The 21,154-nt window shown below is 35.1% G+C and overlaps 1 protein-coding gene across 1 annotated transcript in view; it reads right to left on the bottom strand.

The window, feature by feature from the left end:
- Positions 1-688: 688 nt before the first annotated feature.
- Positions 689-21,154, bottom strand: part of LOC131038050 (protein kinase and PP2C-like domain-containing protein) — a 156,602-nt gene continuing 136,136 nt past the window's right edge. The window contains exons 11-12 of the mRNA XM_057970335.2: positions 1,332-1,427; positions 689-1,158 (exon numbers count right to left, since the gene is read on the bottom strand). Of these exons, the coding sequence (XP_057826318.2) occupies positions 964-1,158; positions 1,332-1,427 (291 nt within the window). The 3' untranslated portion in view covers positions 689-963. The remainder of the gene's footprint in view (positions 1,159-1,331; positions 1,428-21,154) is intronic.

Raw genomic sequence — 21,154 nt, forward strand, 5'->3', positions numbered from 1 at the left:
GAGATAAAAATACTACTTCTAGAAATATTTCTTTCATTTAGCCATTTCATGTTATTATACCAATCATAGTAGACTATGTAAAGAGGTTTTGTACACAAGATTTCCCACCTCTCTACACTCCTTAAACATCATGCTCTTTAACAACCAAATAGTAAATATCAATTTCACACTTCAGCCCCACCAAAACAATAGTAATTAATAAAGTCAATTTCTTTCCTAAATATTAAATAAACTAACTTTCACTAAAAGAGCTCAACTTATTGAAAAGTGCAAAGATTTAGATTCATCCTCTAGAGTTTGAAGTGTATGTACACTATCACCTACAAGAGTTTTTTTAGCTATTTTTAAATAGATTTTAATTTTAACTATTTTTCTACTACTTTGCAATAAGGATTGTATTTTGTTTCTACAAGGAATTATAGGTACATTAATGAGAATATTGGACAGCTTTTGACTAGTGAGATTTACCGTCACTAAGCCACTTACCCTTTATGAGGAAAACTTTCAAATTCTATCGAAAAATGTATTTCAATTCAAACACACCCTCTAAGGTACATTCATGTTGCGAACAGCTATGATACCAAATTCAAAGTTTCATACATAATATTTTATAATTCTAATCTAATAAATTTCAGATGGGATAAAATTTTAACTGTGATACATGATTTTCAATTTTCAATAAAAAATGTTTCACAAATTTATATCCTATTAACAATACATTTAATAAACTTCGTACATTTTATCAGTTTTAATACAATTAAAGATCGGACTAAACTTATCAGCATGGCCATTGAATCTATACACCCGTGTACAAGTTTTAATGGAACATAATATAAATAATATATAAAAAATGGGTGAGATGCGACCTCAAGAATAACATTTTTCCATGTTTAAAGGCCAACACATAGCTCATGGGAGCTGGGAAAAATTGATATCGAGTGTTCACTTAAAGACCAATCACATTCAATAGATGCGCTCCACAGTAGTGACTGGATTAAGAAAAACGACAATTACAGTGATGTTATCTTTACTACCTCTTGTTACAGCTTCTGTTGCAAGTCGTTTGGAACACATGCTAGGTTCTTTGACAGTGTCTTTGATAAGAGAAATGACATCTTCATTATTTAGTGTATCCCAAAGCCCATCACTTGCAATCACCTGAAAGATCAAAAGAAAATCATTATTAATGACTTGAGAACAGATTATGAAGAGTATTCAATTTTTTCTAAGCTTTAGTATCTTACACTTTCTTTTTCGTAAATAGCTCATGGATTTTCAGTATCTATCTCATAATTGCAATGAATGTTTAAGAAAAAGGCAAAAAAGATTACCAAGTATTCATCATCGGGCGATAATAAAGTTTCTGTGATTTCTGGCTCGGCAGTTACAGCCGGCTTCAGATCATCATCTCCGATAGAGCGAGTAACCTGAGATAAAATAGATGAAATAGTTCAAATTTTCATATTTAGCTTTGTGGAGAAGTTAGTTGATCTATAAATAGAATAATGTGTTGCTAATCTACATATTGACAGGATTAGAGATGCTGCAGTAATGCTATAATTGTGCACCAAGCTACTTCTAATTCTTATTTTTTAAAGTAAAAAAATAAATGAAATCTTATGTTGAAGAGCGAGATGGTCATCATCAATATCACTCATTAATGGATTCTAAAGGAGGTCAAAATGGAATATTATATGTTGTTTCAGAGATATTATGATCAAACTAAAGCTCTGAAAATGTCTTTACAAGTATTCATTGAAATTCAAGATTTCTTCATGTGCCTAGATCAGTGCTATACAATGTAAAAAATCTAAACATTCATGCTAGAAGGTGCGTGCTTAATTTAAAACTTGTTGAATGCAATTGCTGATTCCATTTCATTGTTGTGACAGAAGCCTCACTTAATAACAGATGTAGAGGTAAAGCCTAAAACAACTGTTTGTAAAGGAAAAAAGCCTGATAAACTCCATTACAAGATATTTTATTTAGGGAAATTCTTATGGGTGAAAAAGAAGCACGGTAAATATTTTCCTTATTGTATAAAATTCAATTGTTTGTCACCATAATAAGAAAAAATCATACTCAACCCTTAACATATATGAATATTAATAAATCTCAAAATAGTTTTACATTATGCATGAATCATACAAAAGATAAACATTAATACTTTAAAATATGAAGAAAAAAAATCTTAAATAACACTGAAAAAAGATTATTAATGCCATTCCAACTATTGAACATGGAAAATATACAACACTGTTTTCATAATAAACAGTTATTAGTCAAAAAGAAAATCATAGTAATCACTGTCGTGTGTACCCATGATGCGAAATTCTAAAATGCACTTTAAGATGACACATTTTCAAAACTGGAAGGTCTAGCAGATAGGTTGTTCTGGAAGATAAAATGCAGATCCTTGCGTTACATAAAGAAACAGCCTTCTCTTGTACCTCAAATTTCTTCTTACATGTTCATGCTCTAGTATCAAGTTCGTTTAAATTTCTGTTTACTCAAACATACATAGTTTGTTTATCCACCTGCAATATCAGTATTCGACATGTCTTCTACCTGAACTTCAATTCTAACTAGCAATATGTCTAATAACTACCCCCGATGACAACAAGAAAAACATTAGTAACATTCCACTTTCTAAAACCTCTCGAGATTTCAAAATTTTAGCATGACATCCCCCACCCCGTCTGACCAACCCAAACTCCCATTGTAGGGGAGAGGACCCAGTAGTTGAGCACCCTAATTTTGCGCTTCTCAAAATCCTACGTGCAAATTTCAAATCACTCCCAATTTTTTACAGTAGCTAATTTGGCAAGTCCCCTGCTTCTAACTAAGGTTTCAAGGCCACATCAACAAATATGATGCCCCACATCAGCATGCTTTTTTCCAAGGAATCCGAAACAGCCCCACAAAAAAGTGAGACCGATACTTGTGCAATAGTCATGTTTTATTGGTGTGCCAATGTGGCATCACATGATTCGTTGCTTTTTAGATCTAAGGGATACATTTCATTCAATTATGGGTAGTCATCATCAGCAATTACAATTTTAAAGTCACAACTATTGGTGCAATATTGTCAAAAAAAATAGGCATTAAATCAACAAGTGCAATCACAGCTATTGGAAGGCACTCAACTACTGGGTCCTCTCCCCTACTCCATACTTGTGCATGTTGATGAACATAAAGAGAAATTGACCTTTGGCCTCAAAATACTCAACGACATGATGAGTTTGAACAAAACAAATTGTCATTTGGATTTATATTTTTTTTAAATCCCTCAATCAACCAATGCAACATCAAATAATATATAGATTAAGAAATGGCCAAAAATTCATAGACCCAATGAAACGAACACAAGACCTAGCATCAAAATGAATAAAATATAATTACAAAAATTGAAGATTGCTTCAAAAAAGAATTTAAATAAAAATCAAATTATAAATGAAACCACATGTGAGCAAAATCTATCTCCAAGGAAGACAAAGTTGATGGAAACCATGGTTGGAGGTAGAAACGATGAAAGTCCAACATCCCCTTCAACCACCATGAAAGTGCCAATACAAATCCAACAATTTGCATTAGAGAATGGCCCAAACGAAGTGGGCTAGGTCGAACAATTTTGGGGATGTAAAGAATGTTCCCCAAAAACTTTCCTAATGGTCAAAGATCATCTAGGAGTAGAAAGGAAGAAGGGACAAATAAAATCAACTCAAAATTAGGACACTGGAAATGGAATGAGGATGGACTAGAAAATTTATGGGTTGGAATGGCGGGTGACACTATATTCACGAACATGAATGAGTAATGTTGGTCTATGCTTTGATTGCTTCGAAAACTAGATATTACTCCAACTCCAAGTATATAGAATGTCATTGCCATAGCATTTTGCCCACTCTCATTCTTCAAAAGCCTATTAATTCTATTCCTAAGAACTCAGTTCGCACAACTATTGCCAAGCTATAGAATCTTGTCTAAATGACTGTTAGCAATCTTCAAAACTCATTCTGCAATTTTGGAGCTCTCCAAAGTTCACTATACATGACTTTTGAAGTTACTTCTAAGGGCTTCAAAGAGGCTACCACTACATCCCTTATGCCCAAACTATTTCTCAAGCACTCAAAATAGTCTTTTGTTAGTGGCTTTGAAAAATGTCCACAAGCTGCTTCTCAGACTTTTTACAAAACTTTGATTTCACCATGTTCTACTAGCCCCCTTAATGACAGCCACTTTCAATGTTCTTGCTTTGTCCATGGAAGATTGGATTCTTCGTCAAGGCTATTGATGATATATTATCACAAAATATGGTTGACCTCCTTCCTATTCCTTTAAATCTGCTAAGATTCTCCATAGCTAAATAGCTTGACATGTTGCATTTGTTGCTGTATATTCAACTTCATCTGTGGAAAGGGAAAAATATGGATCGTTTCTTGGAAGCCCATGGAATGACTCTTGAACCCAAAGGGAACCCATATTCCGATGTGCTCTTTATATCATTTACACTTCTTGTCATATCACTATTATTATATCCAGGCAGCCCAGATTCAATTGCTGCAGTATAAAAAATACCATATCCCTTGGTGCCATTAACATACCTTAGGATTCTTTTGCCTACTTGCCAATGTGTCCTTTGGAGTCTCCGTAAATCTCGAAATTAGGCTTACTATGCGCATTATATCAGGCCTAGTTGCTATCAAATACATCAAAATTCAGACCAAATTTTTGTACAAAGTTGGATTCACATTGTTGCTGTAGTCTTCCTAAATTTCAGACCTATGGCTATTGGTGTTGGTGTAAGCATGATGTTCTACATTCTAGATCTCTTCAAAACATTTACTGCATATTTTGCTCGAGATATAAATATACAATGATCTATTTGTTTTATGTCTATGCCTAGAAAATACTTTAGCAGATCAAATCTCTTTTTATGGCCTCTTTGAAAGCACTGATGAGGAAATCATCATTTCCCATGAAAACTAAATCATCTACATACAAGACAAAAATAAAAATCTTAGCATCACTTGCCTTGATGTAAAGAGTGGGCTCATCATCACTTTTGCTAAATCAATTGCTCATCAAATATGACTCTATTCTATTCTACCATGCCCATAGTGCTTGCTTCAGTGCATAAAGAGCTTCCTTTAGCCTATAGACTTTGTTTTCTTGCTTTGGAACTTCATAATCAGGTGGTTGTTCCATGTACACTTCCTCTTTCAACACTCCTTTGTTACATCCCTCTTTCATGAATATTTTCATTTTTGCTTAAATTGCATAATTAGAGATATGATGATGTTTAGAAGTTATTGAGAACATCTGTTTGATGAATTTATGTAATGAATGATGTTAATTGAGCAATTATGCTTTGTTATATGGATACATCATAAGGTTAAAAGATTATTTCTAACTTCCTTTGTGTGTATAAGTGGATGCAAGAAATTTAATCACCCTCAGAGAAGGGAGGGGGAGCATCATCAAGGAGAGGAGTGTAGACATGGTAAAAGGTAATAGTTGCCATCATTGCCAAGATTCATGAGATAAGTAACCTTTTAGGACTTGTCAAGTTGTTCTAGAGTCGTTAGGGTAGAGTCAGTGTTATGTTATTAGTAACCTTTTAGGACTTGTCAAGTTGTTCTAGAGTTGTTAGGGTAGAGTCAGTGTTATGTTATTTTTATCGATAACATGTTTAACCTTGATGGTCAAGTCAAGTTCGTCTTCCCTATGAGCCAATGGGTAAAAACATCTTTATGATCATAATGTTTAAACAAAATTTTGGTAAAAGACTCAAGGAATAGTTGATCACAAGGTAAACGAAATTGGGAGCTCATTCCTTCAATGAATGTGATACCCAGCTGAGAGGGAACAATCACTACATTCAAATTCTATCAAATTAAATTGCAGGCATGTTTCATTACTATTTGACTATACTTTGTCGAGTTTTTATATGCATTTATCAATAGTTTTGTATCGATCTATACCTGCAATATGTCTTGCATAATGATTAAAACAATGTAATTATTTGTGGGCAGTCGCATAGACGACTTAGCTAGAAGAGTTGCATTTCATTTGTATGTATATATATATCTTGTATATGCAGAAGTAAATATAATCTTTCATGAAATTATTCCGTTTCAATAACTTAAGTATGAATAAGAGACACAATCTTTGTTTCTCCTAAGCATATAATATGCTGCATCAATCCATTAGTGTAATGTCCCCTACTTGGAAGCTATCATATTTTCAACAATTATTATACATTACTGAATGCATTACCAAGTTATTATGCCTTTTTACAATTAATTCTACATTTCATAATTCATCAGTGTTCCACAGGGACACATCTCCCCCCCAAAACCAAGTGTTTTCGAGACGAAGACGTTTCTTGGACGGGAGACGCATCCAAAACGTCTCTCTACCATCCCTTCACCACCGCCACATCTCTCAGCCACGGAAGAGACGTTTCTTCCATCTCAGTGCACGAGAGAGACGTCTCTAGGACAACTAGACGTCCCTTGACAAGGAAAGAGATGCCCAAGCCTCTCCCATGGCGGAAAGGCAAAAAAACATGTTTTTAAAATTTAAAAAAAAAAAATTGCATTGGTAAACGTAACCCTAAAACACTGATACGCTAATAAAAGAGACATTTAGTCTCATTTCAGTCATTTGCAACAACATAAAAGAATAAAACATCTGATTTTGCTTGGAAACCAAGGAGGTGGACTGCAAGTTGAATCAGCAAGCTTGGAAGAGGATTAGAGGATGCTTCTTCATTCTTGCTTCAAGATTCAAGGTAGGAATTTGTCATTCTTAATTCCTTAAAAAGAAAATTTGTTAATGGGTTAAATGTTTTGATTCAAGAACCAAATTGCAGACATTAGAAACAAAGAAATTTAGAAAAAAAAACTTAGAAACCAAAATTTTTTTGTTTGCTTGAAGTTGAATATTTAATTATCAGCATCATTAATAATGATGCTGATTATTAATATTCAACTTCAAGAAAACAAAAAAATTTAAATCTAGTTTTAGATACATTTTTAAGTTCTTTGGAAAAAAATAAAAATAGTTTGCTTAAAAAATTTCTGTTTTTTTTAACATTGTTTGTTGCAGCATCATTATCACTGTCAAAATGAGCTCTAACACCATGAGTGAAGACACAGATGTTGAGATTCATAGTGAAAATGAATCATCCGATGAACCTAGCACAAAATAAGTGGGGGCAAGTCAAACTGAAACAAGTTCTATTGGGAGTGGAAATTTCAACTGCCCTTCTGAAATCCTCAAAAAATGGGCCAAGGGTCCCTTTGATCCAAATCACCCTTAAAACAATTTGCATCTAAGGTACCAGCACAACCTGGGACAGCTGGGGGCACTAGAAAGTGGAAGTGCAACTTGTGTAATCTTGAATGGTTTGGCAGCATTACTAGAACTAATGCTCACTTCCTTCTTGTTAAGGCAAAGGTGTAGGAGTATGCGAGAAGGTGAATAAAAACTTGAAGTACAGGGCTGAAATGTTAAAGTTATGGGGCTGCAATGAAGATGAAGTGCCCAAGTCATGTACTTTGCCACACAGGAGTAGGGCTTATCACGTTTCTGCAGTTTCTTCTTCTAGTTTGCAAACTCAAAGGTCACCAATTTCATCCAGTTCAAGGGCAGTAGAGGCTAGGGGTAAACATAAGATGGCTAGTCCATCTTCACAACCATTGGCTGATTTATTTAATATGCAAGCAAAAGATGAGGCAGATGATGCTATTGGCAAACTCTTTTTTGCCAATGGCATTTCGTTCCACGTGACCCGCTCTCCTTATTATAAGGAAGTTGTGGCAAAGATAATAAGGGCAGGACCATCATATGTGCCACCTAGTGAGACTAAATTGAGGACAACAATCTTGGATCATCAAAACTATTCCAAGATTAATATTTTGATGAAGAAGACGAAGAGAACTTGGGTCTCAAGTGGTTGCAGCATAGCCATGGATGGGTTGACAGACATTAGGCATCGTCCACTCATCAATATCATGGTTACATCTACAACGGGCCCTTATATCCTTAGGGCTATTGATTGTTCAGGGCATACCAAGGATGCTCATTTTCAGATAGATGAGGCCCATGTATGTAAAGCAGTAGGGAAGATGATTGAGGCAGCCTATAGACATATTTGGTGGACTCCTTGTTGTGCGCATGCCATGAATAATGCACTTAAGTACATGGGTAAAATCTAGTGGATCAAATCAATTGTTAGTGATGCTAAAGATGTGCAGATGTTTATCTACAATCATCATACTTCACATGCACTCTTTAGGACCTTCTCCAAGAAGGAAATCCTAAAACCTGTAGAGGCTCGATATGCATCATAATTTATTCTCTTGGAGAGGATGCTTGAGTTGCAAGAGCCATTGCAACTAATGGTTATGACAGCAAAATGGAATAGGTGGCCTGCGTTGAAGACACAACAGGGGTTGAGGGTGAAGGAGGTGGTGAAGAATGATCTCTTTTGGACAGATGCCAAATATATTGTCTCCATCATTGCTCCAATCTTCACAATTATTAGATTTGGGATTCTAATGCACCTTCCCTAGCAAAGGTGTATGAGTGTATTGATTCTATGCTTGGTCAAATGAAGGTTGTTGTGCAAGAGAAGGACCCTACATTGCAATTCTACAATAAGCATATTCAGCCTATCATTCATCGTAGATGGGAGAAGCTCAACACTCCCTTACACATGGCTGCCTATGCATTGAACCCGAAATGGTACGTGCAAATGCCAGGCAGAGTTACACCTATTGAGGATCTTGAGGTGAAAGATGGTTTCATTAGTGCAGTTGACAAAATGTATGTTCCTACAGAGGCTAGCCAAATTCGTACTGAGTGGACAAAATTTGCCACTCTATGGGGATATTCAGAGGCAGCAAAGATAGATCTCGAGATTATGTCACAAGAGAACCCCAAGTTGTGGTGGACTATGCATGGGCCTAAATCTTCGATAACTACTCTAGCCATTCGTTTTTTGTCCCAGGTTTCTAGTTCTTCTGTTGCTAAGAGAAATTGGTCTACTTACAACTTCATCCACTCTATTAAGAGGAACAAGTTTATTTCTAGGAGGGCAGAGAAACTTGTGGCGGTACATAGTGCGTTGCATCTCATTGACCGCAACACATCTACGTACAAGGAGAGTCCAACAACTAGATGGGATGTAGAGCCAAAAAAGCCATCACAGATTGATGATGATGCTACAGAGATAGGGCTGGTTGGTACTGGTATAAATGAGCTTGAGGATTTGGGGTCCAGCAGTTCAAGTGATGAGGACATTGACGAGTTTGGCAAGGAGCTTGGGGATGATTAGAGTCATTAGACTCTACTTCTAGTGCTATAATGCTATTTACTATTTAGTATTTTGTTTTTGAGGTTTGAACTTTGAACATTGTTGAATCTTGATAACTTGATCAGTTGATTGTAATTTTGATGAACATTGGATCATGATTAAGATGATTATGGAAAATTCTTGTTCCAATGCCTATATTTGATATTTTGACATTTGTCATTTGAATACTAGACTCTAGTTATTATGTTATACATCTTTATCTTTTTAAAACTAATTTTTCAAGTACTATACCTATTATGTCAGCACCTCTCAACCCCCCCTCTGCCGTCCCCCTGATGTTCCCAAAATTAGGCCCCAAGTACCCTGGTGCCCCAGAGGAAACATCCCCAAACCCCGCGGAACTTTGTAATTCATAGCCATCTATATTATGATCTAACCTTGTTACTTACAAACCCTAAGGGAGGAAGGGGTGATTATGTTGCCAGGGCCCTGAGAAACCAAACTACGATAGGCTCCCTCAAGGTTTACGGATGTAGACCCTTACCCCATCTCGGGATTATACCCTCAAGGTTTACGAAATCTGATCCTTACACCATCTCAGGACTACCTAATTGGTTGGAATAAGACTGCCTTTCCCTACACACAAATCATTCTCATCCTCCATAGGTATTAGCAGAAGTCTAAGGACTGAGCTATATAGATAATAGTCTTTCATGTACTATGAATGTTTCTGAAATTGAGTATGACTGTCATACATATTGCAGTCTATATTAATATTACTACTAAATTCTGCATAAGAATATTATCAGGCTTCATATATTAAGCATACATATTCAGCACATCCCCATGCATACCACCAAGAATAAGGATGTTACTGCCTATAACTTAATAACAGTTCTGATCTGATCTGATGTGATCGATGGTGATGTCACTTGATGCTTTTGATTCCTTTCCTTTATATCTCTCAATGTGAGGGAGAGATCACACCTCTTCATCATGTATGCCCTTCAGCAAGAGACATATCCTTTCACCATTAGCACCCTTTGAACGAGTGCAACTCTTCATTATTTCTGCCCTTTGAAAGGGACACAACCTTCCGCAATCAGATCTGCACTTCTTATTTAAATCAGATTTGCATTTCTGATTCCCAAATTATCCCCCTCTCAAATGAGGTTCTCTTCTCCTTTTTATATCTCATGTTTGAGGGAGTCACAAATCTTCGTTCCATATCTTTTGATCATTCAATAACTTAATTAAATTTTAATTATATTTTATTATATTCTTTTTATATTTTTTTTTTGTTTTATTATTTTATTTTTCTTTTGAATTTTATTATTATTATTTACCATTAAATTCTATTTTAAAGTGGGGCATTACAATTAGACTGTAAGAAAACAGTGGCAATTGATCATAATCATGATATCAAACTTGAATATAAAGTCTACATCAATATACTTCTTTATGCCAAGCTGTTGTTAAGCCAAGAACGACATTCATGTTGATTGACATGTTTGATAAAGACCCATATGGGGTCAAACTGTGAATTGAAATAAGAAGATAACCTATGTTCTGCATTAACAACTCGTTGCAATTGAATATAAGAGGTTGATATACCAAGATTATATCAACGTAGTGAATCATAGCCAACTGATAAGGCTTGTAATGCCAATGATAAGTAATGTCTCAACTGATTATAGAACATTAAGGGAACATAGGATTAAAAGAATGTGTGAGAAAATAATGATAAGTGAAGACACATGCATGTATGAGCAAGGGATGCACATACATGCACTCATGTAATGTGCCAATGATGTGGGAAGACACATGCATGTATGTGCAAGGGATGCACATATATGTACACAAGCAATGTGCTAAGAAGCACCACTTGTATACATAGTTATTAATGTGAATGATTAATATGAATAATGATGAGAGTAGTAACTCTCGAATAGTCCTTTCCATGCATTATATATTAAAAGTGAAACTAACAGTTGACCTAAATGCATCCAATTCAGTCTGGAGTAACTTTCTCTAAGTAGTTGATCGAATGCAGTTTTAGCATGTAATAGTGGTTAAGTCCACCTAGTCAAGTCAACCAGAACTTGAGTAATGATGTAACAAGTCGAGTAGGGTGGTGAACATTGACAGCGTGTTAAATGTGCTTTGCAACTATATAAAACCTTTGGCCAAGGTGCCATAGTGTTCTGCATGTGGTGTCCGTTCACAAGAACCAGATACACTTCCCAGTCAGAAGGTCATACTAGTTAGGAGGTACCTATTGTATGTGACTGACTAGAATCGTGTAGGTTCTAAACAGCAAACTTAGATGACAATGAGACCTAGTCCTATGTTTGCACCCTCGTGAAGGGTAGGGCCATTTCCGTAAGGAAGGTGTGCAGGGAACAGCTAGGTCTGTGGTTGGAGTTAGAGCACCTTGATGATGCTCTCTCTCCAGCAAAATAAATCGAGACTTCTATGAGATTCCAAATTGGAAGGCAAAACATCAGTAAACTCTAACTCTTCTCATTTACTTATTGAATATTAATTCATGTTAGAAAGAAAGTTCAAGTTATCTATTTGCTAATGTAATTTATTTCAGCTAACGCTTTAATTTCATTTCATCTCATGATTCAAGATGGTAAGAAAAATTTCAAAAAAAATAAAAAAATTGATCTATGCAAAGTTGGTATTTTCTTTTTATGAAAATGACAAGTATTTTCCTTATGTTTTCTTTATGAATTAGTTAGCATTTTACGTGTGGTATTAGAGCTATTGGATTTAGTACTGAACCTAGGCGCTCGCCATCTAAACAGTTAGAATAGAAAATAGAAACAAAACTTGTCGATGTTTCACAACATGTGGATTCATCAAACATCACGGGAAAAGGTTTGAATACCGAGACCCAACGCCCATTGGTGGAACAAGATCAAATATGACTATTCTTGTTGTTCAATGCCCGTTGTCACAGAAACCATGGCCGAAGCTCTTATACGGCTTAGAAAGGAAAGGCGCAAATTGCCAACCTTGGATAAGAAAACAACTGAAATTTCTGCCATTCCTAAGCCAAACCAAAAGCCTAGAATCTATTGAAACCTCTTTTGGAAAGAGAATTGTAATGGAAGGTCAAAAAGACCACTAAGTCCCCAACCTGAGACAACAGGTTATCCCCTCCGATTGTGATGGGCAAGAAAAGCCAATCACTAGTGATGATAGTAGCTCTTAGATAGAGTTATTTTATTTGTAATAGCAATCAAAGATGTAGACATTTTGGTATGAGCATTATAAGTTAAATTTTTGTTGTGTAAAACCTACATTACCCAAGGATCAAGCCTAAATCCCCAATTCCCATCTTAGGGACGTTTCGGTGACTAGGGACGACCAAGGGACGTCCCCCCCATATACCTAAAAATTGCAATTTCACAAGAAACGTACCGAAAAATTTGGGGATGACAATGATTCTGAGAGGGGACATCCCCTTGTAGTTGGCATAAAATGCCTATTGTTATGTTTGGTAATATTTGTTATCTGGCAATGTATTAAGTGGGTTGTCACTCTCGGGTAGTTAATATGTCGGTTGGTTGATAGTTGTGTTCCTCTCATTAAGTGTCGAGTCCTTTAAATATGTTGTGTACTACCAAGGAAGGGAGTATGGAATAGGTGGGTCAATTGTAATCCTTGGCCGACCATCTCTAGTCTTCTTATTTGTAATAATTGCATGTACGAAATAAAGATATGTTTTCCTGTTGTGTCTGGTATGCATTATCATCTGTATTATTATTTCCTATACTTAATTTATCAGATATAGCAGCAAACATTTGGCGCTATTGTCTAAAAAGAAATCGAGTTATCCTTGAGTGATTAATGCCCGTAGACGCCAATAAAGGTGAGAAGAGGCCACAAGGTGGTCAAGACCAAGCGATTAGGTGAACCATTGACCCTCAGTTGGAGGGAGCACGGGGACGAGTCAGAGCCTGGAAGTACTTGAAGTGTTGGGATGTGTAATGTCCCCATTGTGGGATTTACCATAATTTAGTCATAAGACAACAATTCTAACATGAAGTGAGAATTATAAATACAATTTTATCAAATCTGAAAACATTTCATTTAAAATTCTAAGAATACTTTGGAAGATAAAACTTATCTTGATAGCCTTCCTCTGATTTGACAATGGTAAACATACTATAATATTGTCATATACGTGCTCATAATGACTGACTTGATATGTCTGATGTAAACTTTTATTCTTAAGTTTGCAGTGTCTGTTCTATTTGATATATGCTATTCTCATTTTCAATCGATGACGTTGTCTCAAATATTATACATTTGCAACCTATTTAGCCAAGTAGGTTGATGCTCACAAGAGCAGATCCAATAAAGGATAAGAGATAAATCAGTTTTTCCCTTTCCTTAATCACATCTCATCATGAATAATTGTTATTGCACTAATCACACCTTTCTGGCTGTCTTAAACCCTCTTAAACTGTTTATCTTGTATTATTGACCAACATGAAGAATGTATCCCTTCACCACAACCTTAATGCCCAAGTCTTCATCGCACCTTTTGAGTGAGTCAAGTACCGTCTTTTACTTAACTAACAATCCATTCGTTAAATGTTTTAATAATTACTTTATATGGCCGATTACAATAATTCCTTAGGCGGCATAATAGATATCTCTTTGGGTTGAGTTGACACCTAGTATGTATCAGACTTCCATCTATGTCTTGATGTCTTGCTTTGGTTTCATCCTTTAATGTGGATCATCAATATTGTATTTGATCCTTCTTATCAGCGATATGAGTCTTATAGTCTATTACTCTTGGAAGTATCGTTAGGAATCTTGCACAATTGGATTTGGAATTACTGATTATGATATTCGATCTTGTGACTTGTTATATTGCTTGTTCTTTTAGTAATAGTTCAAATCTTTAATTAAAGCTTATTCAATCGTATATTGACTCTTTAACCTTAGGTCTTAAACGGGGACATGACAGGATGCTGGAGGTGGACGTGTAGAGGACACCCACGTGATCAAGAGTGCAAAGCAAGCACTGGAACGTAGGAGTCAGAATAGTCCACCCAGGTTCGACACACCTGGAAGTACTCAGAGTGTTGGGGATGCTGGAGGTGGACTTGTAGAGGACGTGCGCGTGGCCAAGAGTGCAGGGAAAGCATTGGAACGTAGCGGTCCGAATAGTCCACCCAGGTTCGGCACGTAAGCAAGCGAGAAACCAATTTACATGAACTTGCCCCTCATCGAGGAACCAAGAATAGGGGGTTTGAGCCGAAGACTCTAGGGAGGAGAGAGTATAGAAACGAAGAAGGTGACCAAGGTGTAGAAGACGCAGAAGGTGGACGTGTAGAGAGCTCGTGTGTGGCCGAGAGTGCAAGAGAGGCACAGGAACGCGAACGAGAGCAGGACGGTCCAATCTGGTTGAATACACACAGTACTTTCAGAGTGAAAACAATGATGAACACCCAGGAGAAGCAGAAACTCCCTAAATTTACAAGGGATGGATCGGAGGATCTCGTACACCATTGCAAGACCTGCATAACAATATGGGAGGCGAATGGTCAAGATGACCAGGATTACTAGTTTAAGGCATTCCCCACCACCCTACGGGGAATTGCCATCAACTGGTATACAGATCTAGCAACTCAATACAAAGTATCATGAAATGAACTGAAGAAGACATTTCAAGAAGAGTTTAACTGTTGAGAGAGGACAATGAAACTGTTGCAAAAATTTACAACACTAGGCAAGATAAGAACGAGAACGTGCAAGCATACAATCGTAGGCTCAAAGAATTGATCAACAAGATGGAGAACCAGCCAGCCGATGGGTTGAAGAAGAGGTGTTTCATTGAACTACCTACACATTTAACTACATATGTTGGTTTTAACTACAACAAGTCTAGAAAACAATGGGATAGGTGCTGCAACATATCTGGGCAGCAAGCACAACTCAATTTCACAAACACCCAAAATGTGGTAATGCATATGAAAGTGATTATAGGTCTGCAACACTGAGATTTTCACTGAAATGAGAGGTAAATATGTCTGAGTCACTGCCAAAACCACTTAGAAATAATGAACAGCAGCCTGTTAATTAATTTCACAAACACTCAGAACTTGGTAGTGTGTAAAAAAGTTGTTGCGGGTCTGCAACATTGGACTTTTCGCTGATATGAAGGGCAAACAAGTCTGTATCATAGCCAAAAGCAATAAGAAATATGAATAACAACTTAGTGATCAATTTCACAAACACCCAGAACCTAGTAGTGCATAAAGAAGCGGTTGTAGTTCATAATGGTAATAGAATACTATCAAAATATCCTCCAACCAAAAAGAAACAATGAACTACTTGCGAAAAAGTGCTAGAATGATCAATGTCAAGTCTGGAAACCATTGTGCAAAGCTCAAACTTAATTGCAGGTCAAAACAACTACAAAATTTGTAATGTCCCTACTAGTTAGAGATCACTGTCCTGCAAAACAAATTGTTAGAATACAACATATATATATAACTTAATTTAACTTGCAATCTAACTTTAAAATTCTTAATTACATAATCATAATTTTCATCTAATAAAAAGGATAAAAATGCCATACGAAAGTATGTCCTTAGGCGGCCGTGAAGCTCGCCTTCTTGGAACCCCTTGGTTCCAAGCCCTCCAGGAAATCGAAGATGAGTTCGAATTCTGTCACACCCAAGCCATCCAAGGAAGACACTTGTCTATTCCTTGCCTTGGGTGATGCCTCCATCATCCAAGTCCTCAGAGGGAACCGGCCAGATCCGTCTCTTCTTGGTGAACTTAGTCAACCAAGCCATACATATGTATATAGGTATTCGGTATATATACTGCCCTTGGGATTTTCATAATCCATCCTTTAGACTAAGGGAGTTTCCTCCCTATAGCCTCCATCATGTAATCATATTCTTGCCATTCATTGATATACAACATTTCATAACAATTCATATTATCAATGTCATTATAATTCCTATTATCATTATTATATAAATTATAATCTTGTGACATACAACATTATGCTAAAATTCTGTACATACAACATTGTAATAATGATGACATAATTTTGTACATACATATTATAATAATTATGTCATAACTATTAAAAACACATTATAATAATAATGACATAACTATTAAAAACTACACGTATATTTATATGTGTGTGTGTGGCACACACATCCACACACATATATGTACCTGTGGCGCCTCTGTTGTTTCCTTCCTTTACTCTTACCTCTGTCTACACAGCAGTAACTCCTATCTTTTCCTATGTTCTCGAATATATTTTCCTATGTTCTGCATTTTCAACATTTTAATAATTTTCTTTTAATTCTTTAACTGCAGATCTGAATATTTATTTTATCTTCTATTCCTCACATCTTCACCACATCTACTCTTATACAGCACACCTTTTAATATGGTCTGTAGATTAAATATTTTTATCTGGTTGACTCCATACACACAACACATATGCACAGGTTGTCCTTTTTAAATCACAATTTCTGCATTACACATTATAACCTCACCTCACACATACCCTTATATATTCCTTTCTCTCCCCCTCGGAATAAGAAAAATAAAATATATATATATATCCCGTAACCTGAAAGGTTGCATCCCTTGACTATAAGAGACATGCATTTCCCTAATCGTGACTTTTCACATTTCACACAGATCGCATCTGATAATGATTATTGTATTCCCTTAATCATGATCGATATCATCATTTAAATGGAAATCGATGATCCATACTCAATGATTATTAATTGAGCCTTGACTATATACTTATCATTATCGTAGCTGTGTTTAAACACTTCATTATTATAACGATTCAAGTTGAGGATTCGTTGTTTGCCTTTAATCTTTAATAACTGCTTGGGTATTATGTTCTAGTTCGATTTGGTAGATGATGTTTTGTATTTACCTTTATCATTAGTATCGTGCCAATTCATTATTAATTTATTATTGATGAATATAATAACTTTCATTGCTATCAATATATGCCTGAACCGAAAAACGATTATATTCAATTTATGGAAGCATTGTTATCACCGGTTCTCCCTAATCATTATTTTGAGTCCTTGTTCCCTTGGGAGGCTCTTTCTTGTATACGATCTCTACCTAGCTGACTGTATTGCCACGTAGGAAGATTATGTGTCAATATGATTAATGACATTAATACCGTATTTGCCCTCACATAATATCAGAATCTCTTAAGAAATTATCGCAGACTATGGTCAACGGAGCTGGCCCCCTTAAAACAGTATTTGTGTAGCGTATCTTTTGTATGATGGGTCGTTCATGAGCCTTAGGCATTACACCCCATCTTCCCTCTTTGCTACGTAGTTTCCCTTGTGTTTTTGTTGCAAAGGCAGGCAGACAAATCTGACATGTGTGTCAGATTTGGTCTGCCACTGTGTTTCTTAAATAATTATTTAATAGTAATCAATATTAATTGCAAATTAATATTTATTTTAATAATTTATTATTATAGATATAAATGATTATTCATTATTGATAATAATAAATGGAGGATTAATCAATATTAAATAAGTGTATTGATATTTAATTTTTATGTTTATTCTTTTGTATTTCAATTGAATTATTATTTATTATTGAATATATAAATTATGTTGATAATATATGATATTTAAATCATGTTCATAAATAATATTTAATTAATGAATTTTAAATAATCATTCATTGGTAATTATTATATTAATTAATAATAATAACTTCTTCATTTAGGGTCTCTCTCTTCCTCTCCGTATATATGTAGCGATCCAGGAGGGGTCATGACAAAATTCATCAAACATCTTCCCAAAACATCAAAGAATGCCTCCCAACATTACCCAGCAGCAACATACACCACCAAATAGAAACAAAGGGGCCAAGAAATGCAACGAATCATAGCCAATAGATCACGCTAGATCTGCAAGAGGCACAACCTGTACTGGGCCGTACTTTTCAAGTTGGAAACCACTCATACTCCAAACTCACATGCTTGGGCTGGAAATGAACATCAATGTGAATGGCTAGTGTAGACTAATCAACACCATCAATATTGGTGGTCAAACAAGGGCATTAATTGAACACAAAAGTTATATGTTATGGTTATATAGTGTATATATGCATGCTTATCTATGTTTCCATATGAATATAATGTATATATGCATGTTTTATACATGTTTTCATATGAATATTTAAAACTTCCCTATATATTTTTTATTTTCCCTATATTTTATATAGCCACCCGCTTTGTCATCCCCCTAGCCATCCGCAAAATTAAAAACAATATCATACCGAAAACCCAGCTCCCTATCCCTCGTCATCCCCATCCCAAAAACTCGAGGTAATACCTTATGGTTATTTACTTTTCAGTTGTAAATGTAAAGAAATAAGAATCTAAAATAGAACATTCTTAAACATTTTCAAGGAAGAGAATGTCATAACCCCTCTTTGGACATTGGATTAAATAAATACGATAATTAAAACGTTTATTAATTAACATTTAATAATATTAAAAAATCGTCTCATTTATGAGACTTCACGATTTTCCTCTAATATATGATTATTAATGTTTATTATTTGTTATGACTATTATTTATTATTATTGTTTTATTTTAATGTAACGTTCATATTTCAATTATTAATATTATATTAACTATTAAAGAAATTTTACCATAAAATACTATTAAAACATAAAATAGATATATTGAATATATTACACTTATCATATAACGTGCTATTTAATAAATATAAAATATAACATAAATTGTCAAAATACATTATAAATAATATCATATTAATACGATACCATAAATAGAACCAATATTAAAATACAATACAAATTTTGATCAGATTATGGATAGCTGTTCAATTTCTACCAATGAATCTTAATTCAAAAGCTAATGTGTATTTAGTCTCTGATTTATGTGAGTTATTATTATTATTAATGTTTGTTTGATACTATTATTAATTTATTAATATTTATTAAAGTTTGTTTGATATTATTAGTAATTAATTAATATTTATTAATTAATTAATAATAAAGAATAAGTCAGCCTCCTTTAAATAGTGGTGACCCTTCCTTTAGTCACCACCCTCCCTTTCTCCTATAAAGCATCGAAAGGGAGGGGGCAACGGAAAGGAATAAGGGAATAAATTAGAGAAGAAGGGAATAACCAGAACTTGCACTTCATTGGAATAACCCAAGAAGTGTTCAAAGAGAGAAGAGTAAGGTGAGTGTGCTCAGCTGTACTTCCACCTAGTTATATTCATAATATGTACTTCTTCGCAAGTAAACGACTTACTCCATTTTATTTTTTATTCTTCCATTACATCACGCACAAAGTCAATTCCGTTTCCCTGTGAATTTGTCTACACACGTCAAACAGAATTCTGCGCAGAAGTGAAAACTTCGGAAAGAGTTCATTTTTATTCGCACGCAAACATAAATAATATCTGATGTGAATGGATTTATGGCTCTCAGATCACCACGTTACATAACAGAAATAGTTGTTTTAGGTTGTTGGTGAGGGTTATTGGTTATCAGTCTTATATTATTTACATTATAGGGTGAGCGCATTCTATCATCTCAATTTGCAAGGTATAAGGAAGTGATCTATCTCATTCCATGAGGATCGGAAGGAGGGAATGGGAATCCTTTTATCTCTTTATCCATATTTGAATTTGCTTAGATAGAGCGCTTGTCTGATTGGCAAATCGGGTTGTGGGCATCTAAATATACATTAGAGACAACACCATTATTGCTGCCAGAATACATATTCAGATTAGACACAGCCACTTCATCATTCTAAGCATCACCATCTTTGTTGAATACCCAAATTGTTATATCGAATATAGCAGCACCTTGTGATTGTTCAAGCATATCGACATAACAGACACAACACAAAATTACCATGCATTATCAGACCAGCAGGATAGCAAATATATTACGATCCTATCTTTGATCTGATAAATACATCAGAATTAATGTGAGAGGATCTTAATAATAAAACAGTGTTAAGTAAATTAATGCTGATTGGTGGAGAGAAGTTTTGGCTATCTATTCGATCCATAGCAGATTGCGTGGGCAGTCAAGGGAGGAAGTGAATTAAGAGGAGGCTACAGCAGATATTTATGTCCCATACATGATCAGATTTAATTATTCTATTTGACTCAAGCAGCACTCAGAAAACACATATTAATTGAGCATCATTTATAATTATCTTATGATGTGGAAGCTTGTTATAAAGGAAGGAACACCACGTGGGGAGTCTTTGTTTTGACAGAGATATCAGATTTGAGAAAAAGGGTTTTCAGTAGAAACTCAGGTTTATTAGTATTGAATTAAGTTTGCCAAGTGTTTTGTGGGCTCCACATAATAAATATTCACATGCCTATAATAAAAGAATTCTCATTCAATGTTTGCAGTAATTAGAAAAGGTTTGGAGATTTGGAGATTATTATTGTGTTTTAGTAGCAAGCTCCACTAAAAGGAATGGGACCCAATTGAAAGTCTTCTGAATATAGGTTGTGGCTCTTATTTTAACCCCACTTAAACCTTGGAGATTATTGTTTGGGATTTGAACAATCAGCATTACCAAAAGGTCAACAATGATCTAAGAGGAGTCAACAACATGTTGAAGATTGAAGATTTTTTGTTCGGGAAAATTATTTGTGTTTTCTTCATCCATTAATTGTGAGATATAAATCAGATGGTCTGAGGGGATGTCTACAATATAGTAACATATATTTCAAATAAGAGAATCTATCAAGATAAGTACCACTTTCCCA

This window comes from Cryptomeria japonica, chromosome 2 (assembly GCF_030272615.1).
Source record: "Cryptomeria japonica chromosome 2, Sugi_1.0, whole genome shotgun sequence".
NCBI lineage: Eukaryota > Viridiplantae > Streptophyta > Pinopsida > Cupressales > Cupressaceae > Cryptomeria > Cryptomeria japonica.